This window comes from Dipteris shenzhenensis, chromosome 3 (assembly GCF_047967505.1).
Source record: "Dipteris shenzhenensis isolate YYH24624 ecotype China chromosome 3, Dip_SZ_1.0, whole genome shotgun sequence".
NCBI lineage: Eukaryota > Viridiplantae > Streptophyta > Polypodiopsida > Gleicheniales > Dipteridaceae > Dipteris > Dipteris shenzhenensis.
Window position 1 is genome coordinate 47960610 of NC_141598.1, and position 21583 is coordinate 47982192.

At 41.1% G+C, this 21583-nt stretch overlaps 1 protein-coding gene across 1 annotated transcript; it reads right to left on the reverse strand.

Annotated features, from left to right (window-relative positions):
- Positions 1–12220: 12220 nt before the first annotated feature.
- Positions 12221–15052, reverse strand: LOC147903917 (pentatricopeptide repeat-containing protein At1g11290, chloroplastic-like). The gene is made up of 2 exons (XM_087402053.1): positions 12541–15052; positions 12221–12392 (listed from the first exon to the last, which is right to left on the reverse strand). The coding sequence occupies exons 1-2, from the start codon at positions 14551–14553 to the stop codon at positions 12348–12350; spliced, it is 2058 nt and encodes a 685-aa protein (XP_087258179.1). The 5' UTR covers positions 14554–15052; the 3' UTR covers positions 12221–12347.
- Between the last annotated feature and the right edge of the window lie 6531 nt (positions 15053–21583).

A 21583-nucleotide genomic window follows, 5' to 3' on the forward strand; every position in this document is an offset into this window, starting at 1 on the left:
ATTGATTATTCTTGCTACAAGTAGTTGCATTGGCATATCCTAGCTCCTCATTTGAGGCTTTAATTTTTAAGTGTCATGCAATCTCTATCATGTAGTTGTAGAACAAAGTGTGGCTTGCAATATATTTCATCCCATTTGTTGGTTTCTCTGGAGGTTTCATTGGGCACATTTTGTTAAGTACTGGCCTCATTCTTGCATTATTGTCAGTAAGGCGATCCACAAAGGCTAGTATTTGTGGTCATCTTTGTACTTTACTTTTTGTGTCAGCCTTCACAAGCTTCACAAAATGCATTTGAAAGGGGTGAGATTTGAGTTAATCATTTGTCTCAGATATTTGTTATATTTTCCCCTCATCATTATTGTCTTGGGTTTCTAAAGTGTCTACATGTAGTTTTATTGGCCCCTCAGTCTACTAGGATGAGCTTGCTTCCATCCCATTTATGCAATATGCTGGCCAATCCCTACTAAATCTTGGAAGGCATTCAACTTTGAAAGCTATAAATTAAAAATGAGATCTTAAACCTCTAGGAGTCTCACCCCAAACTCATTTATTAGGTTTAGAGGTCTTACCCTTGTTTCTATGAAGAGGCGCTTGTACCTTGAGAATGAGATCCTAAAGTTTATAGAATTCATAAAAATTATATTCTCCTTAATTCAATATCTATCATGGCTCCTGCTTTTGGAAAGTTCAGATGCTCCATGGGTATGATGTCATTCTTAAGATCATTCAGATATCTCACCTTTTGACATATTGTTTTGGGTTGCTCATCTAGAATTGTCTTTGATGCTTCGTCCTTATCATGGTTGGCCTTTACCAAGGGATTCTATGAGAACATATATATTGCTCAATATGTTGGCGGTGTTCCCTACATCTTCATCATCTAAATAGCACTTCAAAAAACAACATACTTGGATACTAGACATGCTTCTTTGTAGTTAGTGCTACAAAATCCAACATGGTTGACATGATAGGCATCATGAAAAGAGATTGGGTAGGCAATGGTTGTGGCTAAAGCTATGATCATTTTCCAACATAGTGCGGTCACATGGGTCCCTTGGGAGGCGAGTATCGTCCATGCAAGCTTATGGGTCCTTAAGCATTTCAATCCATTTTTAAAGGCTTTTACCGTGCCTATTTTAATCTATCCATTTAGATTATTGAGTAATACTGTCCTGGTGTGGTTTGGGAGCACACGTGCACACGTTACACATAGGTGCATTTGTGTGCATGCACATACACATGCTCTCTCTCTCTCTCTCTCTCTCTCTCACACACACTACACACACACACACACACACACACACACACACACACACACACACACACACACACACACACACACACACATAGAGGCATGCACGCGCACACACACACACACATGCACACGCACACGCACATGCACATGCACACGCATGCATGCACGCATGCACGCATGCATGCACGTTTGCACACATGCACGTTCGTGCAAAAAGACACGAACACGTGCATGTGGGTGCAATCAAACACACACATTGTGAAGGCATCATGCACTCATGCACACACATTTGAGGTGCCAAGGCTTGCACACACATGTACGTGCATGTGCACATGTGCACACATGCATGTGTGTTTGCACATGCATACACACTCACACTCACACTCACACTCACACTTACACGTGGGAATGTGTGTGCACACACATAGATGTGCATGTAAGTGTGAGCACACATGCGTGGGCATGTGTGTACACACACATGGACATGCATGTAAGTGTGAACCTGCACACGCGCACACAGGTGGTCTCTTCAAGAAGAGGGATCAAAGCTAAATTTTAGGGATGAAAGGTGATAATCTTCATGTGCTTGAGCATCAACATAATCATTTGAGAGAGCTCCTCTATTTTGCTTGCTATTTCAAAGTCATTTGGAATTCCACATGGACAAGCATGTAAGTGTGAGCCTATACATGTGAACAGAGGTGGTCTCTTCAAGAAGAGGGATGAAAGGAAAAGTTTACAGTGTCAGAATCTTCATGTGCTTGAGCATAAATAGAATCATTTCTGAGACCTCTTCTATTTTGCTTGCTACTTTAAAGTCCTTTTGGAATTCAACATGTTTTGTATGCCTACTTCATAATTGCAATCCTAGTCCTGTTTTCAATCAATGGCCCTGCATTCTTTCTTTCTTAATGCAAACGTGGTGATGTGAAAAGCACATTTCAAAATTTGTACACTATATCTCATGCATCATGTCTAACAATGGCATCAAAACCACCCCTTTGTCTGTTGGAATATGGGTGTACATTAGAAAAAAAGCAACTCATTTTAGGGCCTCATAAGAAATTCACGATTTCTTTTTTTTTTTCCTTTCATCCAAAATATGCAAAAATAATAAAATACTAAAAAAAAAAAACTGTAAACATGTCAGAGGATGGTGGAATAAAGACACTTCTTTTGTTGATCATGCTTGGAACATCTTGCCATACCCGTGTTTTTCAAACTTGCAAAGCTCACCACCATCATAAGCACTTCATTTTATCAAAAGGTAATGAGATTGCAAAGCAATGGAACAACATTGCTCAGGAAATGGCAGTGTGCAACCATAAGACTATAGAGCAGTCCAACACCGCCATCTTCATATTGATTTAGAGGAACAATATGCACCTCTGCCAAAACAACAGTACATAGGTGCCATGCAAAGAGAGAGCATGAGGAGAGAAGTCTTATAGCATATCGACTTATTGTGTGATGGAGGCATTTATCCAAAATGTCTACTTAGAAACTCTACTTCTCCATTTTTTAATCCGTATGCATAGGTATATCACAACTCAATATGACGTTGCACAAATGTATAAGTGTTTACACAAGCAAGAGGTCACCACAAAAATGCAACAGATAATTGAAAGCTCCAGATTGAAAGAGCAACTATAGATCAATATTGAAGAACATATAAAGACAAAGGAGAAGTTGCAAAAGCAAGAACAAAAGCAAATCCATTGGTGGATAGACTTAGAAATAAAAAAATAATCAATATTGCAAAATTAAAAGCAGGCAGTAAAGGGTGCAAGCGGCGAGTTCAGGAAGTACGGCAAGGTCTTTTTTGCTTTTGTTATTTTGAATGCAGAATAAAGAAAATGTTCAATATTGTTGTTTTAATGGCAATTGAGAAAAACTCTTCTGTGTGTGTGCTTGTAGAAATATTTCGGAGCCTCAAAAGGAGAATGTTAGTCCCAATGCCCTTCTAGTGAAACAAATAAAAGGTTTATTGTCAACTAGTGTTGCAAAAAGTGTGCTTGAGAAAAAAAATTCAAAACCATCAAAATGATAAAGTGGGAAGTGAGAGAGAGAGAGAGAGAGAGAGAGAGAGAGAGAGAGAGAGAGAGAGGAGTGCACATGATATAGCTACCTTCACACTATGTTGTATTGAACATGAGCATGAATATATACATGAGAATCCCTTAAGGTTAGGGTTAGGGTTTGCCCCTATGAATCCTATCTAGTTCTCATTGACAACTAGGTAAGTAGAGGGTGCATGTACAAGATCTTTTGGATTTTTTGGGGTGCATATGATAGCATCCAAAACTAAAAAAGTAAACAGGAAAAAATTAGAGTAGCATGTGCATGTTGGAGCATAGTGACTATGTAGCACAAGCATGTACAATGAGTACAACTTCCTAGATCCTGTACATAATGTGCATTTCCACCTCTTAAGTTGTGGATCATCCTTCAACTTTGGGAATAAAACCCAAAAGATAGACTAAAGGGAAAAGGAAGGAAATATGGAGAAAGTAAATTTCACTTAGATCAAAGACTGAAGACTGGTCGATCATCATCAAGGCATGCAAGCCCTTACAAGGAACGCAACCTCTCCTTGAGGCATCTCCATTCCTTTGCTAGCTCTCATCGTAGAGCCCCTTCTTCTCTTTATTTTGGATAAAAAATCTCTCCATTCTACTTCATGGAGGTCAAGTTATGCTATTTTGAAGCTCCGTAGATTTCTTTGAGAGATCTTCTAGGTTTTGTGAGAGAGAAAGGTTCTTTTCTGGGTTTGCGAGACTCTAAGGTTCTGTTGTAAGGTGTTCTCAAAGGTTTTGAGCTTTGTACTCAGCCTTTGCTTTTTGGTGATGTTCCTCAAGGCATCTCCAGTCCCTTGTATAGTGTCTCGACTGAATCTGAGAGCCACTTCAAAGAGAAGCTAGCTCCTCTACAAGACCCGGCTCAACCTCCTTTGTCTACTACAACGACCTCAAAATTCATGACGGGTCGCTACCCACTCCAGCCTTTAGTCACAATGAGGACTTCTACAACTCCTTTCAGAATAGCCACAGCAACCAACGTGGGCTCTACACGGCGACTCTCATGCAAGGAAAGGAGCTCCACCCACCAACGCACGACAACACCAACTCCTCAAAAGTTAGACTATCCATAGTCCAGCCCTACCAACTCCAACAACGCCTCTCTAGCATCAACATCTAGCGCCATAGCGGACATGACCATAGCATCTCCAACTAAAGCTAAATGGACAAGAACGAACAACCAAAATGGCGGCTCCAACACAAGCTTCAATGATTAGGGAGCTCGACACACACAGCCAACTCTTCAAAGCGCCTTGACTCCTACAACTTCGACACTGAAGCACCAATTGGAGGTGGCAACCTATCGACCCACTGCATGCAAGGTAAACTGCTTCAATCAAACGGCTTCAATGAAGATCCAGTGAGGCAGCTCATAGCAACAACCAGAGGCAAACTACATCAATGACTCTCGAATGATGCCAACGAGATCAGCACTCAACCTAGGCTCCAAAGCTTCAGCCGCCAACCGCCTCCAACAAAATGCGCCTGCAATGCTCAACAGCAAAGCCAGCCCTAGCTTCACTGGCCAAACAACCTCTACAGCCCACTCTCCTGCATAGCATCGACTCAAGGCTAACCCATACATGCATATGCAATAACTCAATTGTGGTTGTCAATCATGAAGATTTCTTTTGACCTGCTCTCTCCTTTAGGTTCAAAACATGATGGCACTTTGTATAGCAATCACCTCAGGGGGGTCACTATGTATAAACCCTCTATATCACGTGCGTTCAAGGCCTATATTTAAAATCCCTTATCTGTAAATTTTTTCATTAATAAAATGTACCCCTTTTCTATACAAATCTATAAATTTTTTCCAAAACTATTTAAAATAGTCCCTAATGTATATTTATTTCTGTAAATTTTAGAAATAAAAAATATCCTTTTGTTGAACTCACGTGATAGGGTTACATATGATGAGTGACCCCCTCGAGGCAATCACTAAATAGGTGTGACAGAGAGTGACTCAAAAACACATCATCTCTTAAAGCATAGGATGGACAAATTCCTAACTGATACACGGACTGACACGGCTCACTCCTACGGGAGATTTTTGCCATTTACAAAGACTCAATCTACCTGTCACTACTATGAGAAGATACAACTAAACTTTGAAGAGACATACGACTCTCATGGAGTCGGTTAGACAAAGAGAGCGAGAGCATAAACTATTGTGCCATATATAAACAAATATCAAAACGGCCTCAATGATCCTTCCAGACAACGAGAAGTAAACTGCCATCCTCGAGCACGTCGAGATCTTTTGTTGATTGGTCAATCGACACACCACCATGCACCGCATGCATTGAAGCCACATAGAAAGCCTCATCCATTGCTCCACGATGTACCACATCAGCCAATCACATGTGCCCATACCACGTGCCAAACTAACCCTAACCTTTGGCATCACCTATGAGCCTTACTGCCAACAACAGATTGTTTTTTCTTTAATTGGAGACAGGAAACAAGAGAATGAGCCTTCATATGCTACAACACTAGCTTCACCCTTGCCTAACACTAGGCAAAATGAGGTCATTATTCTTCTACAACAACAAGTTCTTCTTCTCAAAAAGGAGAACTATGAGCTGAAGCAAAAGTTCCAGGAGCCTAGAAGGGAGAGTAAAAGTGGCTGAGAGCAAACTAGAAAAGGCAAGCCCCATTGTAGCTCAAATGAAGCTATCTTTAGTCAAATGGAAGAGATGCATGAGAAGCTCAAGGGAGAGATCCAAGAGAAGCTTAAAGGAGAAGTAAAGAGCTCCTTAGATACACAAATGTCTACTCGACTATAGAAGGAAGTTAAAGAACAAGCCGATAGACCGTGCAACTCAAGAGTGCTCAAGATTAGAGGTTTACCAAACAACTAGTTGCTAGCTGAAGACTCTTATGAAGAGACCCGTCAGAAAATCAGCAAAGCTTTACCAGGAGTTAAATGGGAAGACCTCGAATTTAATATTGAAAAATTAGGAGAGCATGCAATCCTTACCTTCAAGTCAAAAGATGAAAGAAATCAGGTTGTCAGACAATCGAATAAGCTAAAATGATTAAGCGTGTGGATGGTAGAGGAACTTCCAAAAGCTCAGCTAAAGACTAAGACCTCAGACCTTGCAAAGGTAAAGATGGCCAAAAAAGAAGAAAAATGGACTGTCTTTTGAGATGGCAAGGCTTTGATCAGAGACTTCAAAGCCAAGAACAAAGACCCTCAGTTTATAACTGATGTATGATTTGCTTTTCGTTCTATCTCAGTTTCCTCTTGTTCATCTTTTTTAGTTGAGCAAGTTGTATATGTTGGAAGTAATATAAAACCCTTTTTTTACTTTAAAAAAAAGAAGAATAACCTTTTATGCTAACTCCACTCTCATAGAGAACCTCCTGAATTAAGTTTGCATCAACTTTGTTGCTTTCCACAAATTGTTGCACAACATTGCTTTTGATGGTTTTAAACTTCTTTTCCTCAATCATCCCTTTCGTAATAGTAGTTGAAAAGAGACCTTTCATTTGTTTTACGGGAAAAGCATTCGGATTAACATTTTCCTTTTGGGGCTCCAAACCTTTCCTATAAACCGGATGTGTAAATAAGACTTAACATAGGAAGATTTATCATAGCCACATTGCAAATAGAAAACCCTTTAAAAAAATATTACTGTGCTTCTTGAACTTGATGCTTGCACCCTCCACTTCCCGCTTTCAATTCTGCAAGGTTGCAAAGTTTTCTTCTTATAAGCCTCCTAATGGGATTGCTTTCAATCTTGCTTTAGGTAACTTCTCCCTCGTCTTTGTATGTTCTTCAATTTCATTCTGTGCTTGCTCTTTCAATCTAGAGCTTTCAGCTATTTGTTGTGTTTTTGTGTTCACTTCTTGCTCGTATAAAGACTTATATATGTGCACATCTTGAGACTAAGCTGTGATGTATCCATGCATATCAATAGGAAGATGGTGTTGCCATCTCTTGTTGGCTTGTTCTGTAGAGTTGTAGCTCGGTGCTGCCATTTTGAGTGTAGTGTTTTTCCATTGCTTTGCAATTTCATTACGCTTTCATAAGGCAAAGACACTTGATGGCGGTAAACTTTGAAAAACACTTGGCTCTGGTGAGATTAGCTATGGTGTTTTGATAGAGAAGCTTCATGATTGTGGAGATGGCTAGAAAATGTTTGAGAGAAAGACGTGGCCATTGAATGTAAAAGCTCGTGAGATATGGGAGTGAATATAGAAGAATATCTTTATTCTTTCATCCTCTGACATGTTTACTCTACTTATAAATATTTTATTGAGTATTTTATTATTTCCTCATATTTTCGAACTCACAAAAAAAGAAGAAACTGTGGATTTCTCTCAAGGTCACAAAATGAGCCCCCTTTTTCCTAATGAGGAAGGCAGGGGAGGCACTGCCATTGGTATCCTTTCCCATTACAAGCAAGGAGTCCTTAGACATGTAGCAAATGTTTCCTGAAGATGGGTGACTCTGCAATGTATTGTTAAAGGCAAGCACTTCATGCTGATCTCTGTGTATGCTCCAACACGTTGCCAAGAAAGGAAAAGAATCTGGAATTCTCTAAAAGAACTGGATGGAAATACCATGTTATTAGGAGATTTCAATATGGTGGAGCAAAGAGAGGATAGATGGATGGGCAAAGGAACAATTCTTAGAGGCTCCGAGTTGCATGATTGGGAATCACATAAGGATGCACTACACTTGGTTGATCAAGGTACTATTGGGATTTTCACTTGGCCTAATAGACAATTTCGTGAACTCGTAAGGTAAGAAAGGCTTGATAGAGCTTACATCACTCAAGATCTAATGAAAAGTGCTATTAAGATCAATCCATAGCTTTTCTCCTCCCTTGTAATTGGAATATGGTAGAGTAAAGAGAGGATAGATGGATGGGAAAAGGAACAGCTCTCAAAGGCTCTGAATTGCATGATTGGGAATCATGTTAGGAGATTTCAATATGGTAGAGTAAAGAGAGGATTGATGGATGGGAAAAGGAACAGCTCTAAAGGCTCTGAGTTGCATGATTGGGAATCACTTAAGGATGCACCACACCAGGTTTTTAATCCAGGTAGTACTATTGGGACTTTCACTTGGTCTAATAGACAATTTGGTGCAAGAAGGGAAGCAAGGCTTGATAGAGCTTACATCACTCAAGATCTATTGAAAGGTGCTATCAAGATCAATTTACCGATATTCTCCTCCATTGTAATTGGATGGAAATGCTATGTTGTTAGGAGATTTCAATGGTAGAGTAAAGAGAGGATAGATTGATGGGCAAAGGAACAATTCTCAGAGGCTTTGAGTTGCATGATTGGGAATCACGTAAGGATGCACTACATCTAGTTGATGTAGGTATTGTTGGGACTTTCACTTAGTCTAATAGACAATTTAGTGAACTCAGAAGGGAAGCAACACTTGATGTGACATCTAATCATATCTACTCTCCCTTCTCCTCCCTCCTACTTGTAGCCTCTCTCTCTCTCTCTCTCTCTCTCTCTCTCTCTCTCTCTTCTTCCCCTTCTCCTCCCTCCTCCCCCTCATTCTCTCTCCCTTCTGCTCTTCGAGCCCCTTTCTCTAATCTGCCCCCTACCCCTTTTCTACATTATGGATAAAGAAACAATAAAACATGCTGCAAATTGCAATTGACAATAATACAAAGGCAGCCTTTGCAAGGTCAATTCTAATAGAATTGGATGCCAATATGGTCACAAGGTCACAAAAAAGTAGTTAATGAAAAAAAATGAGAAAAAATGACATGCAAATATTCAAAAGGATGCAATAATGTCGGATATGCCATTTACTACTAAAAACCAACCACACAATACCATGGAGATACCTCAACAAAGAACAAATCAAGGAAGAATCCTTTTTATAAGAAATTAAAAAAAATATAACTTTGTAAGACTAGAATAAGTCTAATCATACAAATTTAGAATTTTTGTTGTTCTAAAGATCAAAAATCTACAAAGAAAATAAAGAGAAGAAAAAACAGGTAAACAAAAACTTTTATGAAAAACAAAAGGAAGACATACTTAGCAAGCAAAGCAACACTTATGTCGTCATCAGTGCCCAAGCATAAGCAGCTATACTGGGTTTCTAAAGATCCGCGGAGTCTCTTGGGCAAACCCAGTGCGTACTAAAATACGTCAAATAAACAAAAGAGAATGAAAACAAGAAATAAAGAAGAAACGAAGCAGGTGACTAAGCAAAAATAAACAAGCAAGTCAAGAAACAAAATCTTCCAAAAAACTAGAAACTCTCTCTCTCTCTCTCTCTCTCTGTCTCTCTTTTAAAAAATAAAAAGCTAAATGGCCCTTTACACTTATGTATCGTTTCTACAAAGAGGCAAAAATACATTTATAACTTAGAAAGCACAAGCATACTCAAACAAACTCTCTTTTGAAACTAAAAGAAAAACGAGCTATTCAGCTTCCCGCTTTTTGTTATGTTCAATCATTCTAAACATACCTAAGGCCGATACACCATAGATAAAAGACTTCATACCTAAGAATGTGCGAACTTTTTTCATTATTTTCCTTGGATTATACCTCTTGTGTAATAGTAAAGTGATCAAATTACTACATTGAGTGATAAAAGACTCCTTAGTTGTACAAAAGCAGGAAAATCTATGGAATTGGGAAGAAATGACTCCATATTTTGTCAAATCACAAATGTTTTGAGTCAATGTGAGGCATTTTTATAGTGTGTAAACCACTATATTCCGGTTTTTCACGTTTATCGTATATATCAACCTCCAATCCTATGGTAGATTGAGAAAGTCTAAGATCTAAGAAAACACAAGAATCCCCTCTTAAAGTGTGGTTCAGTTCACAAGAGTCACGAGGATAGATTCCTTCTCCAAAAGCTCTAGCATCTTTGTACATAAAGTCTTGAAAAGTTAGGAACATCTGGTACAAACAAATCATCTATAAAACGCCTAACTTGACTAAGCGTATGTAAAATGATAGAGCAGGTATTGATAGAAATAAGACATTGCATAAACTCAAATTCATAAGTGAAAAGATAAAAAAAGTTTCCTAAAAAGACGGCACAATTAGTGCCCATGGGGATTCCTTTAACTTGTTGAAACAAAGAATCATCTATTGCGATGTAAAGATTATCTAAAAGAAAATCTATCCAAGAGCAAACATTTTCTACACTTACTACCTTTGTGTATAGAACCTATGTCATGATCTTTATTTTTTAGCCACAAAAAGTCAAAGCATAAGGCTGTTGGATATGCCATGCACCATTGAAACCAACCACACAATACCGCTGAGATACCTCAACAAACAAATCAAGGAAGAGTAAGCAACAGACTACACACAGAACACAAACAATATGAAACAATCAAATTTGCGATGCAAAAGCACGAAACCACCTCTTTGGGGTGAACGAGGGCTTCATATGGATGTCAGAGATAGAAGTGCTTGCTGCAACACCTGTAGTATGCAGCGGAAAGGAACAGTGACTCTCTCCAAACTTCACCCAAACAGTATCCACAAAACAGTAGATATGCAGAAGGTAAAACAGTACAAGGCACACCAAAATCACCTCCGTCCATCTATTCATCCACAGATGTGGGCACAAAAGCAACTCAGGATAAGCACAAGACTTCCAGCAGATGCTGGGCAACACAAGCCAAGGATGGCTGTCTGATGACTGAGTATTTAAGGGCAGACTGATGCTGAGGTATGGGCCCCTGCATGTCTCAAAGAGGGACATACAATGAGATTCCCAATACCCTTGCATTGGACCCTTCTACAGGGCTGGATTAGGCTGACCTGAACCCTAATAAGGGAAGCGAACAAGGGTGAAAAATGACATGACCTTGCAGCAGCCGACTAGGATCTGCAAAGACCCGACCACACTAGGGCTGACTCAATTTATCGGGTTGACACGACTGGCAGGTTGGTTGATCTGACAGGTCTGCCGACCTGTTTTGTGCAGCAAGCCAGCCAGTTGACGGGCCTGATCTGCCAACCTGTTTTCTGTAGCAAGGCAGCCAGTTGACTTGCCTGTCAGATGCACATGCACCTGACCTAACCCTGCATCAAAATGTCCAATATTAGAGCTGCAGTGTAACATCCTCAGAATGAGGTGTGTTGCAGTATAGATACCTCTACCAACCCCTAGATCAAGTGGGTTGGCAATCTCTAACAGTGAAGCCATATTTGTTCAGCCTGGTGGAATCAAAGACAGCAAAAACACATGGAGGGACATGGATGTGTTACTTGGGAGGAACGGCTATGTCTTCTATGCAACTGGGTGACATGCCCTTTTGGATTGCCCAGCATACTTCCATGTAAGACAGATTCCACCAGCTACATTTTGCTATCTTTCTAATGCTGTAGTCTGGTACAATAGACCGTATCCGGCCTCAATAATTCGTTAACATGATTATCACCATCACAATTCTCTCTCTCTTTTTCTCTGTTCACTTCAATTTAAGCAAGCTTTCTGCTGCCCAGACATGGTTTGGCAAGTCCCAAAATACTAGCCCTAGTTCATGTACATGTTACATCATGCAGCATCACCTTTGCCTCAGGCATGCACTTACCTCTTTAGCAAAAGCTATTTCTTTGCCATCATCAGCTGAGTTTTCAAAACACCATATCAATTTTCTGTTGCGATCTCATTTTATCCATCAACAATTCTACTGCATCGTTTTCCCTTTCTACACATCAAGCAGCACTCCCTTTAATAAGGCAATTATCTGCCAAATGTCTTAAATTTCTGTAACTGCACAGCCCAAGCAATATATATCTGGCAACCGGACTTCATGCCCCCTCCTACTCTCCTCAACACCATTGTACCTTTTTCACACAGTTATCTTTAGCTCCTCTCAGTTCCCTGCATTATCCTAGCTGCCAGTTGTCACAAAAATATTTGACAAGGTTGTGTATGGTACAACATTCTTTGGCTCCAACTCAAAACAGTGCTTCGCAGCACGGATCCCTCGTTTCACATCACCATGGATTTTGCAAGAGCTGAGCAAGCTTGACCATGGGACAGCATCATTTTCTAAAGACAAGTTGCTGACCAAACCCTCAGCTTCATCCAAGCAGCCTGCACGCCCAAGTAGATCAATCATGCATGCATAATGCTCCGCCGTGTAGGATATGCCATGGTCTCTACTCATAGAAATGAAGTAGCTCTTGCCCTCGTCAATTTGTCCTGTATGACTACATGCATTGAGAACACAAATAAAGGTTACCTTGTTTGGCTTGACACCACCAAGCTGCATATCATGAAAGAGTTCCAGAGCTTCCTTTCCATGTCCATTTTGAGCACATGCTGCCATTATGGCATTCCATGAAACCACATCCCTTTGGAGCATTTTGCTGAACATGTTCCATGCCGCCTCCAACCTCCCACAATTACCATACAGGTCAATGAGAGCACTCCCCAAGTAGACATGCTGCTCCAAACCATTGTTAACAATTGCAGCATGAATTTTCTGCCCCTCTTCTTGGGCTGCCACGTTAGCACATGCATCAAGAGCACACAGAAATGTGACATCGCCTGGCTTTATGCCTTGAAGTTGCATTTGATGAAAGGATTGCAGTGCCACCTTGCTATGCCCATTCTGGACTAATACTGAGATTGCAGCAGTCCAAGAGACCACATCCTTCTGAGGCAGTCCATCAAACGCACCCATTGCACTATCCAGACTTCCACACTGGCCATACATGTCGACGAGTGCAGTACCTACAAAAACATCTCGCTCATATCCCCTCGCCACAAGTGCAGCATGAACTTTCTTGCCCTCTTTCAGAGCTGTGAGGCTCGCACAAGCATCAAGAACAGATGTAAAGGTGATCTTATCTGGCTTGATCCCTTCGTGTGGCATCTGATGAAAGAATTCTAAGGCCTGCTTGCCCTGGCCATTCTGAACACACGCTCTGATCATGGCATTCCAGGATATAACATTCCGCTTATACATTCTGCCAAAGATGTTCGTTGCAACATCCAGTATTCCACAGTTGCCATACATGTTGACCAAGGCAGTCCCCACAACAACATCTTGATCACATCCATGATCAATAATAGCAGCATAAACCTTTTTCCCCTCCTCTAACGTTGCCAATTTTGTGAAGGCCTCAAGAACACAAATGAAAGTCACTCTGTTTGGCTTGAAACCTTCGAGCTGCATTTGGTAAAAGAGTTCCAGGGCCTCCTTGACATGCCCATTCTTGGCAGAAAGCATGATCATGACATTCCAAGATGCCACAGCACGCTGGGGCATTCTAATGAACACATTCTTGGCGTCATCCAAATTTGAACACTTGCCATACATATTGATAAGAGCGTTTGCCACAATGATGATTGCTGCATAGCCACACTCGACAATGGCAGTGTGAATCTCCTGTCCCTCTTTTAGGGCTACCAGGCTAGTGCATGCACCCAGAACACCGATGAAAGTGATCTTATCAGGCATGACACCCTCAGGTTCCATCTGAAGATAGAATTCTAAAGCCTCCTCACTGTGTCCATTCTGGACACACGCTGTAATCATAGCATTCCAGGAAACTACATCTCGCTCTGGCATTCTGTAAAAGACAGTTCTTGCATCATCCAGTCTTTTATTCTGGGCACACGCTTGGATCAGTATATTCCACGAGTATAAGTTGGGATTAAGAATTGTCTCAAAGACTGCATGAGCGTCCTCTACATTGCCAAAATTTCCATATACTCGGACAAGACAACTGCCAAGAAAGACAGTGCGATCGAGGCCCCACCTGCTGATGTGAGCATGCACGCGTCTAACATTAGAAAGAGCCTTAACTCGATCGTAACCAATCAAGAGAGAGGTAAAACTTGCAACGGCTGATCGGACTTCTCCAGGATTCTGCACAGCAAATTTATCTTCTTGGGTTGCAACCGTGTGTTCCTCGACAGACACACGTGTCCGTTCTGGGAGCCCTTGTTCCGATGAGCATTTTCCTGGAACGCCTTGAGCCGTTTTCATTCTGTAACGAGCACCTTCTCCTAGCAGTTCGTCTGCATTGGACACATGCAGCGTCTTGGCCATCCAACGTGAGTAAGCGTCGGAGCATAAGTTCAACAAATGCCCATTCGTTTTTATGTCCTTGGCCGGAGCATAAACACATGTGGACTTCAGTCTCTGCCTTTTGTAGAGGGACAGCGGAGGCACTCCAAATTCAGGGTCGCATTTCCATTTCATCAACGCATGCGCATCCTCCACAGACCAAAGAGAAAGGGCCATCTGGAAGCCTACCTCTTTTTGTGATCAAAATGTGATCGAAATGTCGCGCAAGCGACAGATGATGGAAAGGTTCTCCACCCAAACTCCCACGCTGGATGCCCTGTCGCCCATCATTGTTCTTTCGAAGCACAAGGTCTCTCTACGCCACGAACGAATGGATGGGCGTGCATTCATCCGGTGCTGGCGAGAACAAGCTCGTTCTGCGGTGCAATTGATCCTTCTGGCCTTGGGTTGGCGTTGGGCGTTATCTGCTGGAGAGGGTGAGTTTTGCAGGGACGGCTCGCCCTCAACTTCAACTGCGGACAACGGGGATGTCGGCAAAAGTTCCGTTGGTTGTGGCGAGAAATCCATGGTGGTTGTGAGCGGCAGATCGTTAGCCTGCAAGCGATGATTTGCTCTTTCCTTTGGCTTCCTACACAGAAAATCAACCCCTCTGCAATGGGGAACGACCGCGGGGAGGCCCATTCCGCCTGGAATGTTCCGTCAATCCGGCTCGCAGTTTCTGGCTAATCATCCTTATGGGTTACGGCATTTACCTTCTTGAGATCAATTCATACTCTAACCTTGCCATTCTTCTTTAGCACTATAATGATGGGAGAAACCCAATCTGTATGCTTGATATCGTATGTGAGCCCTGCGTCAATCTACTTTTGTATTTCCTCTTGGACGATCATCACATATTTTGGTTTCATGGGGTAGGGTCACTGACATACTAGCCTAATGTCATCCATTATAAGGATGGTGTGTTGCACTACTTTCACTGGCACGCCCTTCATGTCTATGTACTTGCAAGAAAAACAATCTTGAAATTCTTGCAACAAGGTACGCAAGGCCTATTCTTGCACGGACGTTAGGTCATCAGCTATGTAATTTGACTATGTTTTTTATCATCACAAAGTTTCATGTTGGTTGGAGACCTTGTGGGTGGATGGGCATGCGCAATTGCACATACCTAGTGTATAGGTGCAAAAAAATCCCATTAGTGGACCATCATGAAATGGTCAAGTGTCAAATAAGCATGCAACTTTGCATGGGTACTACTTTAACAAATTAGGTGGATGGACATGCTTCAACTAATTTAGGTGGATGGGCATGCCAAATTCCCAATTTCTTCACATGCGTAGTGCATAGGTGCAAAAAAATCACAACTATGGACTGTCGGAATGGTCAAGTGCTAGATGGGCATGCAACTTTGCATGGGTATTAACTTGACTTGGGTATTAACTTGATCAAATTTTTGGATTCGTAGACCATCATGGGACGTTCAAGGGTTAGATGGAAATGCAACTTTGAATGAGTCTCAAACTGACTAATTTTGTCTAGTCATAAGGTTTTATTTCCATCAGAGACCGCTGTTTGGGGGATGGGCATGTGAAATTCCCAATTTGTGCACATGCATGGTGTATAGGTACAAAAAATCACAATCATGTTCTGACATAGAATGATCAGGTGTCAAATGGATGGACCCGCAACTCTATTTTCTATTGTCTCAAAGTTTCATGTCAATTGGAGATCGTTTGGGTGGATGGGCATGCAAAATTCCCAATTTGAGCATATTCGGGGTGCATAGGTGCGAAAAAATCCCATTTGCGGACCATCATGGAATGGTTAAGTGTCAGATGGACATGCAACTTTTCATTGGTTTTAATTCTAGTTCTTTTGGTTTTCTTGCAAAGTTTCATGTCCATAGGAGACTGTGTGGTTGGATGGGTGTGCAAGTTTGCCAATTTGCGCACATGCATGGTGCATAGGTGCAAAAAAAACCCATTCGTGGACTGTCATGGAATGGTTGTCATATGACCGTGAAACTTTTCATGTGTCCTAATTTGACTAGCTTTTGTATCCTCGCAAGGCTCCATGATCAGAGAGCATTGGGGTGGATGGGCATGCAAAATTTCCAATTTGGCCAATTGTGTGAGTACAGGTGCAATAAAATTGCAACAGTGGACCGTCATGGAATGGTCAAGATGGTCCTTTCAAAGTTTCATGTACATAAGAGATTGTTTGTGCAAAATTCCCAATCTGTTCACTTGCGTGGTGCATAGGTGCAAAAAAATACTCTTGATGGAGCGTCATGGAATGGTTAAGTAGCAGATGGACATGGAACTTTGCACAGGTCCTAATATGACTAAGTTTTGTATTCTCACAAGGTTCATGTTAAGACATCACTTGTGAAATTTTTTTCTTTCTTTGTACCAATGAACTCATCGACTCCTGATAAGACGTCAGTGCTATACTTGAGTGCATTGGAATCATCCATCTCTGAAGGAATAGAGCTTGGTACATTGGCATATTCTTTCAATTCTTTGATGTTGTAATATACCTTATGCTTATCATTAAAAACCACATGCTGAGTCTTTTCAATCTTTAAAAATTGCATGCTCCATCTCAAATCCTTACTTACCTCATAGTAGGGACCATCCAATGAGATTGAGTTATCATCCATACCATCATCAATAACTTTTTGAATTCTCATCTATGCAAATGTCCAGTGTTCAACTTGTCTAAATCCCAAGACTTGACCTTCTGCTACATTCTTATTTGCAAATGATAACATTTGTAAAATATCTCCCACTCTAAAATCCAAAGATATGCACTTTGTATTCCTAATGACATGTGTTGGATAAGTCTCATTTCTGTCCCATGCAATAAATGCTTTGTTGGAAATATTATAGGGCACAACATCTCCAAGGATTTCCATATCCCCACACTTATGCTTTAGCTCAACATGTGCACTAAGAATCCTTGATACGATAACCACCACCTTATCTTCGCCAAGTCTTCTAAAGTGACAAATGGAATTTGGATCACTTTCATGGATTGTAGCAAATGCAACTACTTCTCTTTTGCAACATAGAATCACCTCCATCCCCAAATAAATTTTGTAGCCATGATCAACCAAGCACGCAAGGATTTGTCATCTAGTGTTGTGCTCAATTGATTGATGAGAACTTGCATCCTCAAAACAAAATCCTGGATGGACTCATTTTTGTTTTTGTTTTTTTGGTCACTCAACTTGGTGCAGACATCTCGTCTAAATTGTCTGAGAAATGCCTCAAACATATGCTAACAATGTATAAAATAACCAATTGGAAATAAATTGAATCATCTTTGAGCTATATTGGCCAAGATAAGTGGAAGGGAGTTCATATGCTCTTCCTTGATCATTGCCCCATTAACATGGAAAACTGGCAAGAAGATCTACAAGTGATTATAGGGATCCTCATCCTGAAGTCATGGAACTTCATCTTAATGAGTTATGTGGATTATGGTTGCCAATTGTTGACTCAAAGCTCCTTGGTCATGGTCATGCCTCACGACTTAGTAGGACTCCGCACTTGGTCTCTTGCATTGAGTGACCATCTAGTCCATACTCTAGATGTTGCCTTGCTCCATGGTGATAGTCATCATCAATGTTGACAAGTCTGGTCTCTTGCACTTGGTCTCTTGCATCGAGTGACCATCTAGTGCATACTCTAGATGTTGCCTTGCTCCATGGTGATAGTCATCATCAATGTTGACAAGTCTGGTTGCTTGTCTTGGTATTTCGGCCACTCACCACCACGTCTACAAGCAGACTTATGGCAACTCATGCTCACTGGTATAGTCTATCGTAATCACTTCGAGTGCATAGCCAAGTCTTCTCAATCCTTGTGCTATTCGCTACTACTCTGGGCCCTCTGCTACTTTCTTTCTCTACCATCAGTCATCCATCCCCACTACTAAGGGCCCTCTACTACTCCCTTTCTTTTCCATCAATTATCCCTCCCCAGCTCCACTACAAGAAAAAGGCCTAGAAAGGGTGACCAATGTATTGACCACCCTTTTATGAGGCTTAAAAGGCGGCCAAAATGATTTTGATAGGACAAAAGGGCAACCAACATTTTATTAACTCCTTTTTCCTTAAAAAAGGGCACGAAGAAGGGCAAGCAAACAAGTCCACCCTTTTCTTTTCAACCAAAAAGGGGCGAAAAATGTTGGCCACCCTCTTTTTACTTCAAAAAATGCCAAAAAAACGGCAGCCAATCAAGGTTGCACTTTTTGTAGCCAAAAAAGTGTGAAGAGAGTGGGAGAGAAGTAAGGAGTCTCACTTGCAGCTTTCTCACATACACAATGGGGGAATACACACAAAGGTGGAGGCTGAAAACAGTTTCCCTCTTCTTAGTTGTGAAAGCCAAAAGAACTATCTCTTAGTACAAAAGGAATAGGTGAACCCTATATGTGGGTCTCAAACCAAACTCACCTAACCTAAGTGGCATACTAACTAAGCCACTAACTAGAGTACATAAAGATAGCTGTCATCCAGCTATTATTCATGGGCAGTGTACCAACCGCATCTACAGCTAACAAGTCGGTGACATAAATGCACAACGGTCACCCTGGCATATCACGAGTGGAGCTCAATATCTCAGCACTCCCCCTCGACCTCAATCCCAATTCCTACACAGCAAGTAGGTCTCTGAACTTGTGCAACTTCTCTACACCCAATGCCTTCGTGAATATACCAGCTACCTGATCCTCTGTGCTAACATAAAAAACCTACTAGAACATTCTCACACACATAGTGATAATGCACCTCAATGTGCTTTGTTCTAGCATGATAGACTGGGTTATTTGCCAAGTGTATACTGCTCATGTTGTCACAATAAATGACAACTGGCCCATCTGTAGACTCATGCATATCATAAAGTAGCTTACGCAACCAAGCTACCTCACATGCAGCCATTGCTGCACCCCTGTACTCAGCCTCTGTGCTCGACAAGGCAACTATAGGTTGTTTCTTGCTGCTCCCAGTGACTGCAACACTCCCAAAAGAGAACACATATCCACTGGTAGATTGTCTATCAGAAATACTACCAGCCCAATCAACATCAGTGTATCCATGCAACTGTATTTGAACCCTAGTCTCATAAGATAGTCCATACTACAATGTGGGCTTCACATACCTTAGTATGCATCTAGCCGCATCCAAAGGTAGTTTTCTTGGAGTCTGCATAAACTGACTTACCAACCCAACAGCAAATCTGGCCTGGTAATAGTCATATAAAGCAAACTTCCTACTATGCGTCTGTACATAGTAGGGTCTTCCAGAAGCTCACCTGCATCTGCGCCCAACTTCACATTTTGCTCCAAAGGAACTGAAATAGGCTTACAGCCTGTCATCCCATATTTGGACAGCATGTCCAATCTATACTGCCTCTGCAAGAGCCATATCCCACTTGTGGATCTAATCACCTCAATGCCCAAGAAGTAACGCAGCTCTCCCAAATCCTTCATGTCAAACTTTTGCTTCAATAGCATTTTCACATGAAGGATATCTTCATCACTATCACCTGTCATGATCAAATCATCAACATAAATGACAAGCAGCATAATGCCTTTCTCTATTTTTCTCACATAAAGTGAGAAATCTGCCTTGGAAATCTAAAAGCCAATAGTGACAAAATACTGTCCTATCTTGTCAGACCATGCTTTGGGTGCTTGCTTCAAGCCATACAAGGCTTTCTTCAACCTGCAAACAAACTCAGGATGAACAACATGAACATAACCTGGTGGCTGCTCCATATAGACCTCTTCTTGCAAATCACCATGCAAGAAGGCATTCTTTACATCCATTTGATGTAAAGACCATCCCTTTGATGCAGCCATAGCAATGACTTCCTTACTCTAGGTGTAACAACAAAAGGAATACCCAACTCATCATCAAGGCTCTGTTCTAAGCCAATGGATTCACCATCCACATAAGAGTGACATGCATTCACATCAACCATGGGCTAATCTACTTTCTCTTTTCCCTTTCGTGATACTTGCATACCACTATCTGCATTGCTTTGAGGAGATCCTCCTGATTTCAATCTGCCTATCCATGGCAAAGTATGTGAACCACTGCTAGAGGGCACTACAGGTCCACTAATATTTTGTGATTGCTGCTGTAAATTCTGTGTAGCATTACCATTTTGTGCATCTACATCATCAATCACATTTACTAGTTTATACCAGCTGCTCATCTCATCAAAAACAACATCTCTGTTCACTGTAAACTTACGAGTAGAAGGCTTATAGCATCTATACCCTTTTTGCTGCAAAGAATAACTAATAAAGATGCACTTCTCAGCTTTTGGATCCAACTTGGATCTCAATTCATCTGGCACATGAACATAGGCAATGCAACCAAAAACTTTCAAATGAGAAATATCTGGTTTCCTACCAGTATACCTCTCCTCTGAAGACAGTTTCTTTTGAAGTTCCTTTTGAAGAAGATGCACCACCATTTCTCTGCTCTTCAGAAATTAGAAGAGGAATCAACTCCCCAAAATCAGGAAAAATTCTCACAGATGGCAATGGATGTTCGGAATTGTGCATAATCCTTTCCTAGACCATTCAACATCATAGAAACTAAATCATCATCTTCCACTGGTGACCCAATGGAAGCAAGTGCATCTGCAATCTTCTTCACCTTCATGTGGTAGTCATTGATGCTCATATTTTCTCTCTGCATATTATGCAACTCCTGCTTGAGCTGCATTTTCCTGGCTTGTGTATTTGTGCTATACATTTTTGTCAAAGTATCCCATGCCTCCTTTGGCGTGCTTGCATCCTAAATATGCACAATCATAGAATCTGAAATATTGATAGACGTCCAGTACATAACTTTTCTGGCTCTCTCATGCCAGCCTTTAAATGCCTACAACTCCTGTTGATTGGGAACATTAGGAATAACTGGTTCTTGTTCAGCTCCAGTAATGAATTCCCAATAGCCTTTTCCCTTAAGGAAATTATTCATTCTAAACTTCCATGCTTGGAAGTTGTTCTTGTCAAGCTTTTCAGTGACTATCTGTGAAAGAGCATTAGATGCCATTATAGAACACTGCAAAAATATTCTATCACTGCAAAAAACACAACTTCTGCCTCACAAGGGCAAATCTGCAAAACTGATGAAAGTGGTATTTGACCACACAGTTACTTTCTAGTGACGATTTTGCATTAACACATAATAAGAATGATTCTGTCACTCCTAATATCTCTGCGC

What these genes read in the sequence shown, in the direction of transcription:
- LOC147903917 (XM_087402053.1), bottom strand. Translation starts at nt 14,553, where the DNA reads ATGGCCCTTTCTCTTTGGTCTGTGGAGGATGCGCATGCGTTGATGAAA. An exon ending in GTGGTGTCAAGCCAAACAAG is followed by an intron (nt 12,393 to 12,540) that starts GTAACCTTTATT and finishes TTGGGCGTGCAG; the next exon opens with GCTGCTTGGATGAAGCTGAG.